Genomic DNA, 24111 nt, shown 5'->3' with positions numbered 1-24111 from the left:
GCGAACTGATTTGAAAAGATCGGTCGTCTCCGGCCGATGTCGGTCGTCGGCGGAATCCACCGATACCGGAGCCACTGTGATCGCAGCCGCAAGTGAACTTATGTGTCGACGTGATGGCAATTTGCCAGTACAGTGCAACCACATTTTACACATCATCTCGTCCTCTGGAAAACTCAAAAACAACTTTTCTGGAATTTTTGTAGTTGTATTTCTACAGTTTGGTTCTACACGCCATTTGCAACACATTTATCGACATCGCTGTGAATTAGCATTATGACAGTAGGGGCAGCGAGCTAGCCGGTGACTTCACAGCCATCACATGACTCGAATGGAGCGTTTCAATTGGCGTTCAAATTATTTGATTTTCATTCCCGTTTTAATAAAAGAAAATTGAAATTCAAGGGGGAAAAACCATGTTGGAGCATAAAATGACATAATTAATCATTTAAGACAATTCCCAGGAACAGTCAAATAGCCTATTGACGAATCAATTTGTCAAAATCAAGAAAGTGATTAACTCGCATACCATTTGTTGCATTAAATTTTATACAACTGTTATCTCAACAGAAGTTGACTAGCAATTGCTTTTCTCTCAAACGTACTGCAGAGCAATGCCCATAAATCTAAATAGGTTACCTTATAAGCTGCGTGTCCGTCCACAAATTCCACGTTTGTGAGACCATTTGCTTGCACAAACAGTAAAAGTTCCAGAATTTCCAGTTGTTCAAATTTGTTCCAGCAATTGAAGGAATACTATATTTTTCCACTTTAGTTGCCATCTTGAAAAATTTTTTGTCAGCGACTACTAGTGGCCACGCATTTTATTACAAATTCCGTTTTTAAAAGAAACCTGGGCCCATAACCTGATAAATTTTCAATTTCTCACGCTTAAATGACGCCAAAAAAATGTTAGAAACTATCTTTAAATAACACTTCTAAAATGTTACAGACTATTATTAGTTGCTTTTATTAAATTGAAAAAATAACTAAAGACAACTGACCACAGAATAACGATGGCAGCAAAGCTTTTCGTCTTTGAAGTTATTTTACGTAAATCACAGATATGATAATTGAAATTGCACTCACAACAAGAATTATAAATTACAAAATTTGTTATCTACCAATGCCAATGGTAATGTAATAGACTAGTGTGTGCCTTTACGATTCCCGATGAACAGATATTTGTGCGCCAGAAAGCCAAGTGGTAGTATGTAATTTCTTTTTTAGTTATTATTATTACTGTTAGTTTTAATGTAGTTATTCTATGTAGATTTACCCCCCTTAAATAGCATAGTGCTTAGTCATTACTAACACATTTGAAATTCTGTTAAAATATTACGTTCTTTATTCATGCCAATTCATGTGCAAAGTTTTGTCTGTTGTTCTATATTGGTAACAGACTAAAAGAAAACAGTAAATAAATAAATAAATACATAAAAACCGAAGTCTTGTGACCTTGACGGAATGAAGGGGCAGAATCACCTCGGCAGTGTTGAATTAGGGATATCTCTACACCTAAGAAACTATAAGTTCTCGAAAAGCGTATAGTTTCTTTAACAGAAACCTAAACTCCAGATCGCAACGAGAACGAGAAGTCACTCACCTCAAAAATGGAAATATGTAAAATTAGAAACCAACGGACAGAGTTTTCAACGAAAAAGAAGAAAACCTGTCGGTGCCTTCCGCTCTCAAGGCCAGACCAATTGGAGAGACACAAAATAGCTGTTCCTCTGCAGCTAGATCGAGACGAAGCAACTGAACACAGCGCGGAAATCTGAGAACACACATCCCCGGCTGACTTCTGTCTCCCGCGTCGCTGTTGGTCATAGCGAGTAGAAGAAATGCTGTTGGCTCTGTGTGGCTCTCGGAATTCCTCGGATCTCTCCGTTGTAGTTCGGAACTGCAGGCACCAGGACGATGCCTGTGTCTAGGGTAAGTATGGATACAACGTTACCATGGTGACGGATGCAGTTGAGTGGGCGTCTGCTACAACAATGGCTGGAGCAAAACCAAAGAATTCATCTGTTGCACGGGAGAATGCAGAAATCCATTATCAGCCCGAAGTTTCTATAGAATCTGATCGTATACTTGGTGTGTTGGACAGCGCCATACGTAACATGGAATTAGTTGTGAGTAGAGTACAGAGCAATATTTTACGCGTAGCTGCGCTGCTTTTTAGCCTCGTTGTTTTATGCTATTTACGGAGAAGTTAAGCATTAACTCCTTTTTGTTGTCCATTGTCATTTTACTTAAAATTATCGTATGATTTTGTATTTATTTAAGTACTCTTGTCTTGAACTGAGTCGTGTGTAAACACTTCCAAACCAGAGTGTTTCGTAAATTCCGCACAGTGAGTCGTAGTGCCAACTATATACACCATACAACATATATGGTGCTAGCAAAGATAGGTAGAACACTGCGTGAGTGTGTGTAATATTGCCCACTCCACTCGTCCACTGAAACAGAAAAAGAACTTATAGAACAGCGGTTCCTGAGACCATTACCCCCTAGTGAAATCAGGTGTTAGCAAGTACCCCATCCCCATGTCTACCCCCACCTTCATCAACGTTAGCGCCTAGACTAGACTTTAGACTGAAAAATAATTTTCTTTGAACACTTTTGTTTTTAAAAAGATGAAAGATTAATTATGTTTAGTTTTTGTAAAAGTTTCAAAATAAAACATTTACTAATGAGACGATTTGTACTCCTTATTTCTAACAACATTTTTTCACAGAATGTTGAAGTAATTCTCAATGCGTAGCGAGAGCTACTTACAGCTGTTCCTCAGAAAAGAAAGCTAACGATCGATGTTGAAGGTAGACACTTGTTACACATGTTGCTTCCTTTGCACCACTGGCGAACAGACAGGGGGCCAAACAAGGCCAAAATATGTTCAATAAATAAGAGGCAGTTTGGAGACCGAAGCCCCATACGTATATAAAATAGAAAAACAAGATACAAATTTACCTAATATGAAGCCATGACAGTTCTCAATTTGCGTGTTCAGAATTTGTAGAATTTTTGTAAAACGTTGCATGAAACTTAAAAACTGTAGAAGCCAGTTGTTTTCTGGACGCAATTTTTCTCCACGAAACTTTTTTCGATACATAGGCCATCCACACAAGAGTACTAGAACTACAGTTTGAAAATATGTGCAAAAGTGCAGTGAAGAGCTTACCAATAATTTATTAAATTTTAACTATAGTATAACATTCTAAAAATAATTTTTAAAAGTTTGTACATAATAATTATATAGTTTATTTTATTAATGTGAAAATCCAACTAGATGAACTAGAATAGCGTCATGTAGAGTGAAGCAACAGTTTTTACCAGCTGAAGACATCAAGGTCTACACCTGAGTCATCTAGACTTTATACGCTGGAACTAATAACAGAAAACGTTTTGTAACAATTTCTTTTTTTCTGCTGAACACACCCAGTACCGCATAAAATTTGTCTACTTATAGTCAGCTTGTTGGGGTGCACTCTACTGGCTGTATGGCGTCTTCGGCGCGAACCGTAAATAATAGATCCGAACAACAGAGAAATTATGTGATGATTTCTTTCATAAAAGGAACAATGTACGTATTAAAGAATATCAACGAGGGCACCCAATTTAAACCTTATTGTAGTAAAATTACATTATCACTTGTAGCCGGCCGCGGTGGTCTCGCGGTTCTAGGCGCGCAGTCCGGAACCGCGCGACTGCTACGGTCGCAGGTTCGAATCCTGCCTCGGGCATGGATGTGTGTGATGTCCTTAGGTTAGTTAGGTTTAAGTAGTTCTAAGTTCTAGGGGACTGATGACCACAGCTGTTAAGTCCCATAGTGCTCAGAGCCATTTGAACCATTTTTATCACTTGTAACTTGTTGGGTGATCAAATGAAGATCGTAGTCCCTGCGGGATATAAAAAAAACCTAAATATTACATAATAATTTGTGATAGCACTCCCTATGAAAGCAGAACTAACCAGATGAGTCATATAATTAGATAGGTCCATATAGAAAACAACATTGTGGAAGTTCGAGAATCCTTTGTAGCCTTTTTTTATATCGGGAAAGACTACAGAGCATATGTCAAAAGCACATTCAACAGCAACTGGAAAAACATGGACTGGATATTGCGTTGTGCAGATATCAACGTTTTGACAATTCACATCAACGTCAGTCAAATGAACGAGACAGGTGGAAAAAAAGTAATTAAACCATTTATTATTTCCAAAGAAATGGCCATAACTGTTAATACATTTATCATACTATGAGACAAAATGGTCAGTGCCTTCCCGGAAAAATGTTTGCAGTTGCCTAGGGAACCATGATTGTACCCAGACATGCACGTCTTTATTCAAAGCGAATCTACGGCCACAGATGTCTTTCTTCAGGCTTCTAAACATGTGGAAATCACATGGAGAGAAATTGGGATTGCATGGAGAATGTGTAAGGCCTTCCAACTGAAACTTCAGCAGCATAGTCGAAACAACCTTGGCAAGATGTGAGTCTGCCCACATGTTGTTTAGGCTATGCTATAGAAAAGGATGGGCCGACATATTGCCAAGGTTATTTTGACTATACTGCAGAAGTTTTGCTGCGAATCCCATACTCATCTTTCATACAGTCCCAGTTTCTCCCCATGGTATTTCCATATTTTTCGAGATGTGAAGAAAGATGGTTATCAATTTGCTTTAGACGAAGAAGTGTACATCTCGGCACAATCATGACCCTGTAGACAACCATGAATATTTCACCCTGAAGGCACTTACCACCTTCTTTCACAGTGGGACTGCAATCACTGTGGAAATAGTAAACAGTTTACTTATTTTTCTGTGCCTGTCTCGTTACCATTTGACTGCCCATTATACATGGAATTGTACAATGAAAAATTCAATAAGCCAATCCAAATGTCTGTTCAGGCCATGTGGTAATATTTCCTTAAATCTTTGTGGAGTTCATGCAGTCTAATGTGTTTCATCTAGTGTCATCTGTTTTGGTACTCTAGAGAAGTTACATTCATTCTTCTCATGAGTTTGAAATGACCATCTGATACTTGCCGAAGTCCTCATTACAATTCAGTTAAAGTCATAAAAGAAAACATGTGAACGATTGTGAGCACTATAGAATTTATGCAAGAACTGCCCAAAGCAAACCTTGATACTAGATCAACAAAGAGTTTGCTACTTCCAGCTACATGTCATTTTACCTTTTGGCTTAAATTGACTTTTGGCTCATGATACTGGAAGAAGAAAATTTAGACCAACTAAAACTACAATCTCCACAATTGGGTTTAAAACAAATGATTCAGCAAATTAAAAATCCTAAATGAGCTTTTACTTTTGGCACTAAAAGGTACAATGATATCGACATTAAAAATGCCCGATGAGGAAGAAGTAGGGTAAATAAAACAATGCCAAGTGAACTAGCTTATGATGCTTTTCTAAACTGACTAATAAAAAGTTACCTTCATTCTGCAAGTTTCAAATGAAATATATTTCGATGATGTTATTGAGAATTTCAGTGAAATAAAGGAATGAAAACATCCACTGTAATAATTTCTGTAGTTACTATCTCACACCAAGGTTATGAAACGGACACAATAATTCTATAAGATTTCTTTGCAGACTCATAAAATGAACGGTAATTTTCTTATTCTATTGTTTTTTTATTGCTTTGCACCCCACATGAGGGCTGTTGTTTTAAAAACTGATTTGTATTCTAAATATCTCACCTAAATGTTTAAGTATGTATATTACAATTACTAGAGCATAGAGTACACGCAGTATGAATACCTGATTTTTTTTTTTTTTTGGTATGGATATACATTTACACTAATCATTTTTTATAAAAGGAACACAGCAATTGCTAAGTGGACTGGGCCCTCATTTAGTTTTACCACCACTGGATTCCAATGGGCTTTATCCACCAATGCACTGTACGGCTTCTTTCGATAGCCACATTTGCTTCACCCACACCCTAAACCACATTTAAATCAACCCAAGTTAAAATGCATATACTATAGTTAAGCTACTGTTTGTAAATCACTTGATTGCTGTAAATGCTGCTAATGCTTTGTGCCTGACCACTTCCACTAATAATAATAATAGTAATAATAACTATAAAGTGCAGGTCTACAGCAATGTAGTAGCCATTATATTGTTACTGTTGTATTTTTGTGTCAATTAGATCATTTATTGTTATGAAGTAAATAACAAAGCAATTTCTGGTGCATTGTAGGATCTACCTACAGCTCAGAGAAGACTCTTCATGAGATATTTAAGGATATGTGATACATATATCTCAGTTCTACTGTCATAGATGCATGATACAAAATATGTGTGTAATAGGTGGACTATGTGAAGTGGATGTTCATACAGTCATATCTCAAGCTGCACCCTCCACCTTATTGTCTCAACCAATAATACTAGTATTGGAAATTAAAAACATAGCGTAGGTAATCAGTATTACAGTCTTACAAAATAGCAATTTCTTTAAAAAATAGTTTACTTTCTTGACTGAAACACAGTTGAGTCCTTTTGTTTATACCCCTCACAAAATTTCATTTTACCCCTCTTGGGGCATTTGCCCTTAGGTTGGGAACTGCTGTTGTAGAATAAGGCATGAATGAGTGATGTTCCCATTCTGTCCCATTTGTACATCTTTAACACAATATTTTCCCATATTTTGTATTTCCAGCCACTAATAGATTAGATTTCGTATCTGTTGCCTTTCCATATTTATGTCAGCAATGTTCCTGTGCTTTTAATAGGTATTATTAACAGGTAAACACTGATAATCCAAGCCCACAATATGTCAAACTTGTAATATTTGGCTAAACATCAATTTTAGTCTGAATGGAAGGATAGTCAGCAATGATAACTGAGGGCTGTAGTATGCACCAAACAGTCATCAAGTAATATAATGTTTCTGACTTTACATTAATTTTTCATTGTTTAGAGTGATGTATGTTAAATGACGAGTGACTAAATTTGGGAGCTACAACCAGCACTTAGCATTTGCCTGGAATTCAAATTATGTAACATCCCTCACTCAGTGTGTGGTGTGATCTTTGTGCTGACTGCCAGATTTATGAAACCATTGTTAATAATTCAATCACACTTAATGTTTGTGACAAGGAAGACTTTAAACATCATTGCTGCTAATTTCACTTGCAGCTATTTAAGCTGTGCTATTAGATTGCTGCCTGACCACATTCTGGCAAATCATGACATATTCGGGATAAACAGCAAAGTATTTCTGACAAGCAAGACTACAAATATAAATGTTGCATGATTCACTTCCAACAATTTAGGCTGTACTCTGAAGTTTCTGTCTAACCACTTCCTCAGAAACTGTGACATATTTAGAATAAGCAGCAGAGTATTTGTGACACGCTAGAATATAAATGCCATTTCTGCTGTTTTACTTGCAGCACTTTAAGCAGTGCTCTTAGGTTCCCTGTCTAACCACACCCTTGGAAATTGTGACATATTCAGAAAAAAACACCCAAATATTTGTGATAATCAAGAATACAGATATCATTGCTGGTTGTTTCACTTGCAGAAGTTTCATCTTTTGCTTTTCAATCACGCTGAAGTAATAAAATCAAAGGAACTATTTCTGAGAGAGCATGGTGTTGTATGTAAATTAGGTTCAATACTGCTGAACATACTTCTGTTACATGAATAAGAAAGAACCAGATTATGTTCCATATGTGAAGGAACCTACATCCTTTGACTCCATAACCACACATCTCTAACCACAAGACCATGCTGGTCACAAGTGCACCCATACCCGGGGACAAGCAGGGCCATAGTGGACCCATAGCTCTCAGGCAAATATAATGTAGTTAGGTAAATGCAACGAAATGACTGTATGGCATTGTTGGCCAGGAAGCCCCATGCAGGGAAGTCCTTTTCAGTTGATGCCACTTCGGCGACTTGCGAGTCAATGATGATGAAGTAATGATGAAGAACACACAACACCGAGTCATCACGAGGCAGAGAAAACCCCTGACCTCGCCGGGAATCGAACCCGGGACCCTGTGCGTGGGAAGCGAGAACACTACCATAAGACCACGAGCTGCGGACTTGTAGTTAGGTGTTTTTATTTCACTACAATGATTTAAAGATTGGTATTACATAGGTTTTTAACAGGACTGAAACTGGAACTTTTTTATGGTCACTCACAGGTCGCCATTTGTTTTCCAATGTTTTAAAAATACTCCATACCCCAGGACTTGCCTATCCCCACCTCCACCCCTTAAAAACTATAACATGGGCACCTGTGGCTAATCATGTTCAATTTGGAGCATTGGTATTGTTCATCTTCAGAGCTCCTAAAAGTTTTTTTGCTGGTAATGTGTTGTTAATTGACATTTAATTCTAATAAATTGTTCCAAGTGTGACATTTGTGATAGATCTTCAATAGGTCAATATCTCAAAATGGTATACTGTCATAAGACAGGAAGACAATGACATCCAATATGTAGTCTCCAAAGTAGCAAGTGAGCGACAACACGCGACGCGACCCGTATGCAGGTTGTTGGCAGCAGTGGATTCTTTCGGAAATAGAAATGATCCAACCATTCATAAGACTGGATTAGCACGTAATATGAATAACAGCTGACTAAAAATATGTTTTGCAGTGAACAGTGAAATATATTTCAGTTTACATAAGAAAGGCTTTTATTCTATTTTGAGGTGGTGGGACTGCTCTCTCCAGTGCTCTGCTGAATGTGACCCTGGAATCAGCAACGGGAAAAATTCAAGGACATCTGAATAAATCACTTGTTAATGTTCAAGAAAATGAATACTGCAGAAAATATGAAACAGGAAATATGCTCTGTTTTTAAAAAGGTAGTGAAAGGTTATCAAGTGTAATTTCTTTGAACGCTTATTACACTACTTATGGGCTGCTCTTGTGTGTAAAAGCTACACTACTCATGAAATAAGAGACAAGTCCATTTCTTCTGTAAATTACCCTCTCCAGATGTATTCAAATAAACAGGAAGCAAACAAGATTTTACGCTAACTCATTCCTTGTAAAGATCTGAAATTTTAAATTATAGCAGACCATATTCCCTCAGGGCTCAATGATATATTACATTTATCCATGGAATGTTAATATGCTTTCTTTTATGACACAGGTGCATCCTTTGCTTTTCTTTTCAATGCTTCTGTCAATAGTTCGAAATACACATCACCCTTTTACTCTCCTTATTCATAGGGATCTGTCACTTACCACACCTTTCTCACAAAGTTTTTCATTTGCAAATACACAGGGAACAAACTTCCCTACAACAATGACTATGCACTGATTCAGAGTTTCAGCTTCAAATGAGATAATCTTTTTGCTACTCTTATAAAACCACAAGAAGGCCTGCATCAAGTCCAATTCACAAGACAATTCTGAAGGAAGATTAAAGCTTAACATACCATTGACAGAACTGTCACTAGAGACAGAACATAAGCTCAGATTACAAAAGGATGGGTAAGGAAATCAGCTGTAGCTTTTGAAAGGGCATTTGTGTGTTTGTGTGGAGCAATGTAGAGAAATCAGGGAAAACTTAAATCTGGATGACTGCACAGGGATTTTAACCATCATCCTCCCAAATGTGAGCCTAGTGCACTGCAATTCAAGATAATCTCAAGTAGGACATGGGTGTAAATTGCTTAGCCTGTCAGTTACCTAAAACATATTTGCCATAAACAGGCAATATATATTATCATTAAAAAGTATTATCACTAAAAAAAACTGTACATATGCATGGAAGAACTGTGAAGGTGATTAAATCAGTGTATAAAATAATAAGTCATCAGCTAGATACATCAATAAATCAGTCCTTTGAAAAAAGCTGTTTTCTTCATCTATTAAAATACGCAGAAATAAAACTATTCTTCAAGAATGGGTGAAGGGAAGATATCTCAAATTATTTCCCTATTTTTCTTCGTGTTGTGTTGGCAAAGCATTTGAGACAGTAATGTAAAATTTATTATTTTGAACAACCATTTGGGTTGTAGATGCCATAAATAATTTATTGACAAAGCTGGCAACTCACTGGACAAGAATAATAAAGAAGCGGTGATCTTCTGAGATCTCACAAGAGCTTTCAATTCAGTAAATGACACCTCACAGCTTAAGTGTACTTACAGCGTCCAAAGCTCTTGCATTGCTTTCTGATACTGGCAATTTCTTGACATTGGTCATACTAATTGGGTGATAGGATATGCTAGTGATTGAGAATATCTGCAGCTAATGATTTATTTTTGAATTGATTACATTTGTTGGTGATGTGAATAGCAAAAACTAGATGTACTAACTGACCAGCAGCAGAGTCTGAGGTCTAGGTTAGGTTGGAGTGTGAAAGTCTTGTTGGAAGTTGACAGAGCCATCAACTGGGAATGGAGGAAAACCTGATGTGCTAATAGACTAACCAGTAGTGAAGCCCTAGTTCTAGGATAGGTTGGAATGTGACAGTTTGGTTGTGAGTTGGCAAAGCCAATGATTGTGAATGGAAGAAAACTAGATATGCTGACAGACTGACTGGTGGCATAACCGGAAGCTTAGGCTAGGTTGAAATGAGACAATTTCTTGTGAACTGGCAAAGCCAGTGAATCTCAACATGAAAATACAATTTCAGTAATAGATTGAGGAGAAATATAGCCCAAGATATATGTTTCACATAGCAATAACCTGTTTGTAGTTCTTATTTTCAGTTTTTATGCAAAGTCAGATAATTCTGACTTAATAGAAGAAAATGCCAGCTATCTTTATTTATGAACCATAGGAAATTACAAATGGGTATTCTTGGCTGTTGACAACCAACTCATTATTCTGTGTATGCAGTTCCAGATATCATCACATGAGTTATTATCAACATCAGCAAGCACTTCAACAGGTGCAGACACCATTAGTGCTATTTTACCCATCTATCTAATTCGCAAACTAGATAAGTATGGGGCTGGGAGCAGTGTGCTATAGTGGCCTACTTCATATCTATGTAAAACAAGGCAGAGCCTAATTGTCTCCTCAAATGTAAAAAGTTATCGATCAAAATGGAGAACAGCAATTCAAGGCTCTATTGTTGGTCCCATTCTCTATCTGTTTTTTGGGATTTGGTCATCAGTGCCATCTCTGCATCAGTTATGTTTCCAGGTGATTCACTTGTTTGTTAATTGAAAATCATGAAGAATAAAAAATTCCTGACTGTATCACTGAAACTCTTGATAGCATAGAAACATGTTTCCAGCCAAAGAATTGACTCTGAACATTTAAAAAATGCATGTGGTATAGTACATGAACCAACAGCCAAAATACTGGAAATGAAAAGAAGTTGTAAAAATAAAAATACAGCAGAAATGGAATTTCAAATTTGTAGGACTAAATTAATATAATTTAAAATGGAATATGCATATTGAGTGCTTATAAAGTAAAATATATTGCTTCGCATTTACAATGCAAATGTGTTCCAATGCCACTGACATGGACACGTGAAAAATTGTGTATGACATTGTTTTGAACCAGTAATGAGACATGGCATCATGTTTTGGAGAAGTTCTAGCTTTATACAGGCTGGTCAGAAACAGTCTGAAAAGCATGCAAGGGTAGTGCAAGGTAGCTTGTGCTGACAAATAATTGTTAAGAAAAGATTTCGATACAGTGAGCTTATAGCCAGTCAAGCTGTTGACGCGCAAATTCAAGTGGTGCACCACAGATGGTGTCACCAAATGTGTGGTTTCCTAAAACTGAACAAGAGAGTGACACAAAAATTGGACATGGGGTGGTTGAAAAGATAGAACCTGAGCCAAATGTCGAGCAGTGTCGTATGCTATTACCTATGCTATAAGAACAGTGACACTGATTGTATCAGACAGGCCATTTGAATTTGCACATGCAACAGCCTGAATAGCTAAATTCAGTGGTAATTTACTCAGAAACAGTGCAATATATAAAAATTTTTTCTTACAATTATTTCTCAGCGCATTCTACCTTGCAAAACCCTTACAACCCTTTCAGACTGTTTCTGACTACCCTGTATATCTCATAACCTAAGCTCTACATAAAAGATATAAAAAAAGTGTGTGGTGCACACCCAAAGGAATTTTGGCATTTATTATTGGAAACCAGGAAATTGCAACAGGCCCCTTCCAATACATACATGGAGTGAAGTTCTTTTTATACAACAGGCAAGAATTAATTCACAAAAAAATCATTTTTATCATTCATACATAGCAAGAAATGAAGATAATTTTATGGTTCAATTAAAATTATATGTTCAGACTCTCCAGTATGAATATCTTCAACAAACTGACAGACAATAATATTCTAAATATGCAGCTAAGTTTACATAAAAAGAAGCTACATGACACAGGAATGGTACTATTTGGTGGATGAGTTAATGAAGAATGAACTGATGATTTAAGTCTGAATTTTATTCATCATTAGTGTTGGTATGTAAATATAACTGCTAATTTTCACAAAAAATATATTAATTTTAGAACAATGCCCCATCTCATTGGCTAAATTTCATAGAAATAAGTTATTAATATAGCTCTTGACATGTCTGCTGCACCCAAATTAGATGAATAATAATTGTGTGTTATGAGACAAATGTTATAACGTCAAGTTTAACACATGTATTTCAGAACGACACAACACATATAAGTCACAGAGTAAGTTGACAAGCAAGACATGTGTACACGCTAGCATTCGAATGAGCACTGAGTCCCAGTCCAGCGGCCGCTGCTCAGCTGGCCGCTTAGGTGGCGCAGCTGCTGCATGGCTGGCAGACAGCACCGCACATAGAGGACACGCTTAATTGCGCAGCGGCGCTTTGAATGATCGGCGAGTCACAACACTTTTCCCCCTTTGAAATTGTTGCACTGGTCCTAATGGAGGTGTCCTGGAGATGGCTAACGTCCATAGGCGTTGTTTGACTCACCATAAAGTTTTGAGGAGGAGGCTTCCCATATGGACGGAAGTGTCCCCGATGATAATGGGTCAAGATGACAGGAGACTTAGGGGTCGAATCTGCTGTGGCCCCATGCACCAATCTGCCCGTTGCGGCAAGTCCAGTTGATATAACAGGAGACATGGGCGATGTGTCGGCGTCTGTTGGAGGAGGAGGCGAGTAGATTGGCTCTGACAGAGGATGGTCATCCGGTTCCTGCATGGGCACGTCTCCTGGTGGCGTCCGTTCTTGTGCTGGAATCGCGATGACGGTGAGAGGGCTGCGTTGTGAGTATTGAGAGATGCTAAGATCCCGAGCGTCAGGTATGGCCGAAGGTGGTGTAGTGCCATTTGGAACAGGCGTTGCCAGCACACAAGGCCGAAGCTGGTCCGAATGACGCACTGCAACATCCGTGTCTGTCTGGATTTCATACAGGCGTTGGCCACGGTGTTGTAAGATGTGGCCCGGACTCCATTTTGGCCGCCTGCCATATCCCCGTACCCAGACGAGGTCATCGGCAGTGAACCAGCCAAGTGAAGGCACCTGCGGCCGTGAGGTAGAAGGCCGCAGAAGATGAAGTAGCGTGCGGGGCTGTCGGCCATGTCAGAGCTCAGCCGGGCTGTGGTCGCCCATGAGGGTGAAACAGTAAGACACCAGAAACTGGAGAAACGCATCATCAGCAGCAGAAGAAGTCAGAAGTTTCCGCATCTGAGACTTAAATGTGTGGACGAGTCGCTCAGCCTCACTGTTTGATTGTGGATGGAACGGCGAGGCCGTGACATGCGTAACGCTGTGACGAGCACAAAAATCCGCAAATTCGGAAGAGGCAAATTGTGGACCATTATCAGTAACAAGAGTAGAGGGGAGGCCTTCCAAAGAAAAAATGCGGGCGAGAGCACTTGTGGTTGCTGCGGTGGTAGGCGACATGCAACGGACAATGAAAGGAAGGTTAGAGTAGGTGTCAATTACGAGGAGCCAATAAGTACCTAAAAAGGGTCCTGCAAAGTCAGCAAGAATGCGCTCCCAGAGCGTCTCAGGCGAAGGCCACGGTGACAAAGATGACTTCGGGGCAGCGGCCTGTGACGCACAAGGGACGCAGGCAGCGAGCATGTGTGCAATTTCAGAGTCGATGCCAGGCCAGTACACATGACGGTGCGCCAGAGATTTTGTGCGAGACACACCCCAGTGCCCTTGGTGAAGGAAGCGCAAGACCGAAGCATGCAAAGACGCAGGTACCACAACACCCGGCGAAGCATTGTCAGCGGAAAGGAGGATAACACCATCCCTAGCCGTGAGGCAGTAGCACAAAGCATAGTAGTTCCACAACGGTTCAGAAGTCTTAGCAGATGGGTGATCTGGCCAACCCTTCTGAATACAGCGTAAAACCCGGGAGAAGGTAGGGTCAGAACCCGTAGCAGCCGCCAGCCTGTCCCCAGTGATGGGGAACCCGTCCACAACCTGCTGCTCGGCAACATCCAGGTGGAAACACAAAAGTTCGTCCCTATCGAATGCCAGATCAGGACCCATGGGAAGGCAAGACAGTGCATCAGCATTCACATATTGAGCCATTGGCTGGAAATGAATCTCATAATTGAAACGAGACAAGTAAAGAGCCCAACGCTGGAGGCGGTGTGCAGCCTTGTTGGGAAGTGACGTTGATGGATGAAACAAGGAAACAAGTGGTTTGTGATCCGTAACAAGATGAAATTTTGAGCCATAGAGAAAAACATCAAACTTATGAAGAGCATAAATAATGGCCAAAGCTTCTTTTTCAGTTTGAGAATACTTTTGTTGGGCATCCGTGAGCGTTTTGGAGGCATAAGCAATGGGTTGCTCCGAATTGTCAGAAAAACGGTGCGCAAGGACTACACCGACCCCGTATTGAGAGGCATCTGTGGCAAGAACAAGATGTTGGCCAGGTCGATAAGTAGCCAGGCATGGGGCCTGTTTCAACATAGTCTTCAATTTCTGGAAAGCCGCATCGCATGACACGGACCAGTGAAAAGGCACGTTTTTATGCAACAGGCGATGCAATGGCTGAGCCACCGAAGCCGCAGACGGTAAAAACTTGTGATAGTATGCTATTTTCCCCAAGAAGGCCTGCAGTTCCTTAACAGATGTAGGGCAAGGAAGGGCATCGATCGTTGCTACAGTTTGCTGAAGCAGACGAATACCCTCCTGAGAGAGTTGAAATTCCAAGTACGTGATAGATGCCTGAAAAAATTGTGATTTCTGAAGATTACACTTAAGACCGGCAGTCTGTAAGACATGAAAAAGTGTGTGGAGATTTTGAAGATGTTCTTCAGTGGTGGAGCCAGTGACAACAATTTCGTCCATGTAATTGATACACCCAGGGACAGGGAGCAATAACTGTTCCAAGAATCGCTGAAAGAGAGCAGGGGTGCTAGCAACTCCGAATGGCATTTGGTATTGATAGAGGCCGAAAGGCATGTTAAGGACCAGAAACTGCCAGGAAGCTGCATCGAGAGGAAGTTGATGATAAGCTTCTGACAGGTCAATTTTAGAAAAATACTGGCCTCCAGCAAGTTTAGTGAACAGTTCTTCAGGACGGGGCATTGGGTAAGTGTCGATGAGGCATTGAGCGTTTACAGTGGCTTTGAAATCACCACAGAGACGAGTATCACCATTTGGCTTAGCAACGACAACGACAGGAGAGGACCACTCACTGGAAGTGACAGGAAGCAAGACACCTGAAGTAGTGAGACGATCCAGTTCCCATTTTACCCGATCATGAAGGGCCACAGGAATGAGCTGAGCCCAAAAAAACTTAGGCCGAGCAGTGGGTTTGAGTGTGATATGAGCTTCAAAGTCATTTGCACGGCCTAACCCAGGAGAAAAAAGGGACGAAAATGTCGTCGACAAGTAATCCAATTGGGCATAAGGAATAGCATCAGAGACGATATTGACAGAGTCATCCATGGAGAACCCAAAAACACGAAAGGCATCGAAACCAAAAAGATTCTCTGCGTTACTCTGGTCGACCACAAATATGGGAACAGTGCGAACGATGGATGAGAGAAATCGTCCGTTTATTGTACATCCATAATTGCCGAGTGACAGGTGACAGGAGTGGAGAACCCAACTGAAGATACGTCTGAGAATTAATTATTGTGGCAGCAGAACCGGTATCCACCTGCATGCGAACATCTCGACCAAGGATTTGGACAGTGAGGAATAACTTCCCTGAAAGGGAAGAAGTGCAATTGACAGACAACACAGAAGCAGAATCAGCATCACGTTCATGAACATCATGTATGCGATCAGATTTGCAAACGGAAGACACATGACCTTTCTTTTTGCAATTGTGACACACAGCCCAACGTTGGGGACAATCCTCGCATGAATGTTTTGTAAAACACTGCAGACATGAAGGAAGTTGCCAGGGGTTTTGCTGCAGTTTCTTAGCAGGTTGTTTATGGTTGGGCCGAGGCTGTGCGTGGGAGCACACTGCGGCCACGTCAGCCGGTGGGGACGTGCCGCACTCGTCGTCAACAGCACACGCAGGTTGTATTTCCCCGACATCACCCCACGCCTCTATTTGTGCCCCAGTGGTGCGAGTAATTTCAAAAGATGGAGAGAACTTCATCTAGAGTTGGATTTGCCAACTGAAGGGCACGTTGCCAAACTTCTTTGTTGGGCGCCGACTGGATAATAGCATCCCGTACCATGGAATCGGCATAGGATTCTTTGTGAACGTCAGTAACAAATTGACACTTTCGACTGAGGCCATGAAGTTCAGCAGCCCAAGAGCGATAGGATTGATGTGGCTGTTTTTGACAATGATAAAAGGCAACATGAGAGGCAACCACATGCGTTTGCTTTTGAAAATAGACAGACAGAAGTGAGCACATTTCAGCAAAAGACAAAGACGCAGGATCCTTCAAAGGAGCCAATTGCGACAACAACCGATACATTTGAGGTGAAATCCAGGAAAGGAACAGAGACTTACATGGTTGTTTGTCTGTGACATGAAATGCCAAGAAGTTCTGTCGAAGACGTTTTTCGTAATCAGACCAGTCTTTCGCCGTCTTGTCGTAAGGAGGAAAAGGAGGTATAGCCAACGACGAGAAACGTCCCGCATTGGACGCCGCGACGAAATCGCGAATCGCCGCTCTTAGAAGCATTTGGTGTTCAAGGAGATTTTGCAATAGTTGCTCAACAGTAGCCATGGAAACCTGTGGGTCAACAGTGAAAAGGAAAAATCCCATCCTTGTCGCCAATTGTTATAATGTCAAGTTTATCACATATATTTCAGAACAACACAACACATATAAGTCACAGAGTAAGTTGACAAGCAAGACATGTGTACACATTAGCATTCGAATGAGCACTGAGTCCCAGTCTAGCGGCCACTGCTCGGCTGGCCGCTTAGGTGGCGCAGCTGCTGCATGGCTGGCAGACAGCGCCGCACATAGAGGACGCACGTAATTGCGCGGCGGTGCTTTGAATGATCGACGAGTCACAACAACAAATAAATTGCTATTCAAGATTTGACATGATTACAGAAAAAAATTTTGGAAAAATTGTGACTTTTATAGCATTAGAGAAGAAAGGCCCTTTCCTTCATTACTAATGCAAACAATGTAATCTCAGTCTCTAAAATCAAATTAATTTTTCAGCGTTTGTGGTCATCACGATGCTGCTTCAGTCTCTCCTTCCCTTAATCTTCTGCACCTCTTGATCGTATGTTTAGAATAACTTTTCCCTCTTTCCAGCACCAGTTGAATTCTCTGTTTGATGTGTTTGCTGAGAAATTGATTTTTAACTGTCTCAGAATCTATAGACTCAGTCATTGATTCTCATTTGTGTGCCTGTTAACTCTTCCCCTGTTTCTGCCAGTGTTAAATAAAATCTCTTGTACTGTACTGAATATTTTGAGCATTAAGATTTTGTTTATTAAAATGAATAATTGTGTGATAATGACTAGCACGATTGTGTAGTAATAGCTAGTATGATACAGAACATCCAGTTCAAAATGAAAGTAAAAATTAAGTGAACAATAGTGGGTCATAAAAAGAATAATCACTTAATGAGAAACAACTGGCCTGTGGTGAAAGATACAATCATTGTTGAATCTCTGGAAGTGTACATTTCAAAAAGTCCATTCTTAGCAGAAAGGGAAAGACAACAAATAGGAAACAAGTGTCCAAATGGTAGAGGGAAAAATAGTCTTGCTGTACATGAGATCAGGAAAGGAATAAAGTTGAGAAAGGAAACATTGTGAAGAAGAGAGAAGATGGCAGTTTTTGTCATGGTGAGAAAGCTAATAGATACAGAACTTAAGACTTCAGAGGGGCCCAGTGAGTTCATCAGTTTTCTAAGTTCAGCATCAACAGAACAGAAGGGACTGCAGGAGCAGATTATGTTTGTGATGTGGTCAACTGACTGGTAGCAACCCCCTGCCTCATTCTTTTCACATTGTAGCAACGTATGTTGTGACGCACCAGTAAGCTGGTTCATTTTTTTCAGTCGAAATATAAGTCTTATTCTCTCAATACAATGCTTTCCTGTCATTAATGATTTTGTGTTACAACATTTCCCACATTTTAAGTTTACTTTGACATTATCAAGGTCTTTAACATTGATTTTTATTCAGATTTCAGCAAAAAGTGCATCATATTCCTGTCAGAGTCAGCCTTGGAACAAAGCAGAAAACAGAGTCCATACACAAAGTTATTGATTGTGTAGCATAGTGTTAGTGCGGTAAGCAAGATTTTCATTGTTGGTGTGTTGGGTCATGGCCACCTGTACTAAAGGTTCACAGTATTTGGAAGGATAGTACAGTATGCTGAGTCAGTGCCTTAATGATAATCATGATCTCATGATAGTGACTCTAGTACCAAACTTCCTTCTGCTTATTGCATTGTACTATAACAGCTTTAATTTAATTTCACAGTCATTTATGCAAATAAACACTGCTTTTGAAGATGGCTGCCTCTATAGTGGGCTTTCACAAATCATTGTTACTTTCCTGTGAAATATACTAATTGATACTAAGTGCACAGTTGTATGACCTAATGTCAGATGGTAACCATTCCTCCTCAAGATGCTCTGTAACATGAACACAAATTCTGCCCTCTTCCTCGTCAGGAATGGCCCTGAACTGAGTGACCTCCTTGTCAGGAAGAAGTTGTTAATTTCATGCCTATTGTTCTCTGTTTATGAAAAGTGCCAACATTAGTATTTTAATCAATACTGTGTTTCAAATTTTATTCACCATAATTTTATAATGATTATCAATAATAAGTCTGACATTAGAACATGAACACCTTTTTAATGTGGTTTCATGGAAGCCTTTTGCTTTTGTGTTTTATGTACAACATTGGACATTATCAAAATGAAGAGAGCAACCCATGTGTTCATTTGTGTGTGTCAGCACTTGGCTGCTATCTCTGTGATTAATGCTTTTGTGCTGCAGAGAGACAAGCAGAGCTATTGCTTTCAGAAATAAACACAATTAATTATCTCAGATTTTTTGAATAGGCAAAATTTAAATTGTTTTAATTTCACATTTTGGCTAATGTTAAGAGAATGACAGTAAGAGTAATTTATTTATTTTTGCTCATTGTGTTTCCTATGCTGTCCTGTATTTTACACTTTCTTTCATTTCACACTTTTTTGGGTCAGTCTGCTGAAAGGTGTGGAGGGTTTTACTGTATAGCAGAAGATAAATAATGAAAGGAATAAGGTTAACAACTCACTTTATAGTCAAGGCATTGAATGGTTTTTAGGCACATGAACAAGACTGAAAATATTACTAAGCTTTCAGGTGATGTTCTTCTTCAGACATAACTAGTACAGAACACACACACACACACACACACACACACACACACACACACATGGTGGAGTGGGTGGGGAAGAAAGAAAATGGAGAAAAGGAAGGAGGGCTGAATGGAAGTGTGGCTGATGGAGGGGAGTAAGAGGCAACAGGTGCATGGAATAGGAATACAACACTGATGAGCTCGGGGGACTGTGTGTGGCACAAAGTGATATGGAAGAGTAGCCTGGGTGTGGGAGATAGACTGGAGGAAGAGATGGAGCTTGTTGTGAGGCAGGGGCAAGAAGAGATGGAGACCAGAAGGATTGTTAGATTGAAGGATGTTTTTTAAGAACAGCTTCTATCTGTGTATCTCAGAGAAGCTGTTATTGAAGTGAGGACCCGATTGACAGTTATTGTGAGGCAGCCATTGAAAGATATTTTGGAAGGACACTTTCTGTCTGTATAGTTCACAGAAGCTGTTGTTAATGGGAGTATCCAGGTGGCAGTAATTGTGAAGCAGCATGTTCCTCCATTGAGTGATCAGTTCTGCTCATAGATACAGTTTTATGGTGATCATTCATTCAGGTGGACAGCTGGTGGGTGGTCACATGTACACAAAATGTTGGCAAAGTGATATTGGATCTGGTATGTCATATGACTACTTTCACAGCTGTCTTGTTTCTGATGGGATAAGATATGCCTTTGACTGGACTGGAATAGGATGCGCTGAGTGAGTTTATAGGATTTATTTATTTATTTATTCATTTGTGGAACAATGTATATTGTATGGATGTCGTCAGTTTATAATACATGAGCACAAATTTACATTTACAATGAAACAGATTTCTCATATTTTGTGTAGTTTTTATAACTAGTCATACACACATTCATAATCACATCATATTGGTGATAATGTCATATGCTGCTAATAATCTATGTCTATGTTAACTATTCTTTTACAGTATAACAACTTTTACTTACTAAGAGGGTTTTAAGCTTTTGTCTGAATGTGAGGGGCTCATTTATTTCTTTAATTTCCTGTGGTAATTTTTTATAAAGTTTTATCCCATTATAAAATATACTTTTTTGCATCTTTGCCTTGTTTTTTCTACCTCGATGGAGGTGGTGACAAGATCTTGTTTCATGGTCATGTATTAGGCTGTTTGTGTTACACATGTTGAGATTTTTCTTAATGAACATTATGTTCTGAAAGATATACTCACAAGAAACAGTTAGAATGCCTAGCATTCTAAATAATTCTAGACAGTGGGCCCTGTTGTTGCTGTTTGTTATTATCCTTATGGCTCTTTTTTGTACTTTGAACACAGTTTGTATGTTACTGGCACTTGTTCCCCAAAACATGATCCCATAGCTGGGGACTGAGTGTAGATATCCGTAATATGTTATTTTAAGACTTGTTATTGCATACCAGTGCAAGGATTCTAAGAGCATAGCATTCTGTGGATAATTTCTTTGCCAAAATGTTGACATGGTTTGTCCATTTCAGTTGTCTGTCTACATTCATCCCTAAGAATTTGGTACTTGTTACACAGTCTAATTCATTATTATTAACTTTTATTCTAGTGGCATTGTGTTTTTTGTTCAATTGGAAGTTAATATAGTTAGTTTTCTTTACATTTAGGGTTACTTTATTTTTTAATGACCAGTTGTGGACATCACTGAGAGTCTTGTTTGCTCTTTCTGACAGTTGTGTTGGATTTTCACCTGTTATTACTATGTTGCTGCCATCAGCAAAAAGAATTTTTTCTCCATGTCTGATACTTTGTGGGAAGTCGTTAATGTATATAAGAAACAATATTGGGTCTAGTACACTTCCCTCTGGGATACCTATATTCACATGTTCTGGGTCAGACAGGTGTTTTACAAGGGAATTGTTTGAAACTTGTGATATCTCAACTCGTTAAACTCTGTTTTTCAAGTACGATTTGAACCATTTCTTTGTCACACCTCTTATTCCTATTTGCCCTAATTTATGAAGTAAGATTTTGTGGTCAACTGTATCAAAGGCCTTTGAGAACTCTAAAAAGATACTACTTACATTTTCACCTTTGTCCAGTGCTTCTAAAATTACTTTAGTAAACTGTGCTATAGCAGATTGTGTGCCTTTTCCAGGCCTAAAACCAAATTGGTCATTGGAAAGAAGGTTATATTTATTCAGGTAATTTAGCAGTCTCTTTTTGACTAGTATTTCTATTATTTTAGAAATGATAGACAGAATAGAAATCAGATAGAATAGGTAATGCACTTGGATTCCATTGAAGTATGATCCCTTTGACAAAGTGTTTGGAGTAGGATGTCATAAGGATCGATCAGGATATTTTGTAGAATAAATGTGTGGTAGAATACTATTTTAAGAGAGTTGAGAAGGATGTTCCTGATTTTCATGTTCAATGATAAGTGACAGGGTATAGTTAAGTTTTTCCAGTCCAGGATAACACTGAGTAATGGTAGCTGCTTCTTTGCAGCCGATTCACAAGGAGAGTTGGAAAGCTAGGAGGATGTGCAGATGTAAGAGACCTGCTTGCGGACTAAGAGTGGAAAATAATGCTTGCTTATGGAGGCCTTAGTAACATCTTGAGTAGGCTGAGCAAGGGATTGTTTGTCATTAGTGGTGACCAGACTGTATAGCAGAGAATTGTTTTGTGTGGAAGGGATGGGAGTTGTCAAAATAAAAGTGTTATAGACAGCCAGGACAATATAGCGATGCAGTTGTATGTGAATTCTGTACTACAGTAATGGTAAGTCCTGTATAGAGCAATATGTAAAATAAGGGATAGGCAACAGTGCACCTACACCATACCCAATGCGTGGAGCACAGAGACATGAAACAAGAAACATCATTCATGCTAGCTTCCAAGCTCTTGCTCTTTTCCTAGCAGAAGTGCACACATTTGCACACACATCAGCACAGGCTCTCAAATGTGCCCACAGTGAGACTGATTATTGATACTCCATTATTGAAAGCAGTTGCCTGAGCTGATGGAAGTGGGGAGGGGGTAAGGAAGGACTCAAAGAGGGGCTAATGGGAAAGGGACAGGTCTTTGGACAGGTGACTCTGTGGCTGCATAAGATGAAAGGAGTACAGAGCATAGAGCAAAACAAGATGTAGGAAGAGGGAGAGTGAGGGGAAAAGGAGGGAGAAAAGGGGAAGAAGGTGGGGATGAAGAGGGAGAAAAGGATGGGGGAGAAGAGAGAAGAAGAGAGACAGAAGACAGACAGAGAGAGAGAGAGAGAATTTCCTCTTGGGTGGGGGGAGGGGTAGAATAATGGGAGAAAGCAGTGCATGATCGGGTTGGGGAGAAGTGGAGTGGACAGAATAGAGAAGGGAGAAAGTAAGGTGAGGTAGTGGTAACAGGTTAGTGAAGGTTTAGGCCAGGGGGATTGTGAGCACCTAGCTTATGCTGGAGAGACAATTCTCATCTGCTTAGTTCACAGAAACTTATAAAGGAAGGGAGTATCCAAATGGCTCACATAGTGAAGCACCTGTTGAAGTCATTTGTGTTGTGATGTGCAGCATCTTCACCAACTGGTTGGTTGAGACTGTGGTTTACCACAGCTTGGTGGTGGCCATTCATGTGCCATTGGTTACTCATCATGCTCACATATGAGTAGAATGCTTGTCCAGTAATTGCAATATAGCTGATATATAACATGGCTGTTTTCGCATGTGGCTCTGCCTCTTATTAGGTAGGAAGTGCCTGTGACTGGACTATGGTGGGAGGTGGTGGGTGGGTGTATGGGAAAGGTCTAGCAGTTGTCCACAGGTGAATGACTCATGCGGGGCAGGATTTAGGTTAGGGTTGGAATAGGAATGGACAAGTATATTCTGTAGATTGGCTGGTTGGTGGAACAGTATGTAAGATGATGTGGGTAGGAGTTTGGGTAGGATATCACTCATCTCAGGGCACAATGAGAGGCAATAAAAGCACTGGTGAAGAAGGTAGCTGAGCTTTTCAAGGCCAGGGTGATACTGGATGATCAGAAGAGTGCTGGTCAGTGGCTGGTTAACAGTTTTACTGGTGCCAGAAGAGCATGTGGAATGGGAGATTTCTTTATGGATGATCTGTCAGTAAAGGATATGGTAAGGTTATGGATCTGTTTCAACAACTCCTGCTTTCCACTGGAGATGTGGCATCCACTGGTGGTGAGGCTGTAGGGAAGAGACTTTAACATGAAATGGGTGACAGCTATCAAAGTGGAGGTATTGTTAGTGATTGGTGCTCTTGATATGGACATACATATTTGAGGAACCATCTGAGAGGTGGAGATTAACATCTGGGAAGGTGTATCAATAAGTTGAGAAGGAATAAGTGAAGTGGATTTGGAGTAGGTGTTGAGCTTATGGAGGAAAGAGCAAAGGTTGTT

The 24111-nt window shown here is 39.8% G+C and overlaps 1 protein-coding gene across 2 annotated transcripts in view; it reads left to right on the top strand.

Moving 5' to 3' along the window:
- The first annotated feature begins 1918 nt into the window (after window positions 1-1918).
- Window positions 1919-24111, top strand: part of LOC126455448 (putative leucine-rich repeat-containing protein DDB_G0290503) — a 94620-nt gene continuing 72427 nt past the window's right edge. For both annotated transcript variants that reach the window (XM_050091200.1, XM_050091199.1), the window contains exon 1: window positions 1919-2129. In XM_050091200.1, coding sequence (XP_049947157.1) covers window positions 1956-2129 — 174 coding nt within the window. In that variant the 5' untranslated portion in view covers window positions 1919-1955. The remainder of the gene's footprint in view (window positions 2130-24111) is intronic.

This window comes from Schistocerca serialis, chromosome 2, assembly GCF_023864345.2.
Source record: "Schistocerca serialis cubense isolate TAMUIC-IGC-003099 chromosome 2, iqSchSeri2.2, whole genome shotgun sequence".
Classification (NCBI taxonomy): Eukaryota; Metazoa; Arthropoda; class Insecta; order Orthoptera; family Acrididae; genus Schistocerca; species Schistocerca serialis.
This window is presented reverse-complemented; position numbering and strand designations above follow the sequence as displayed.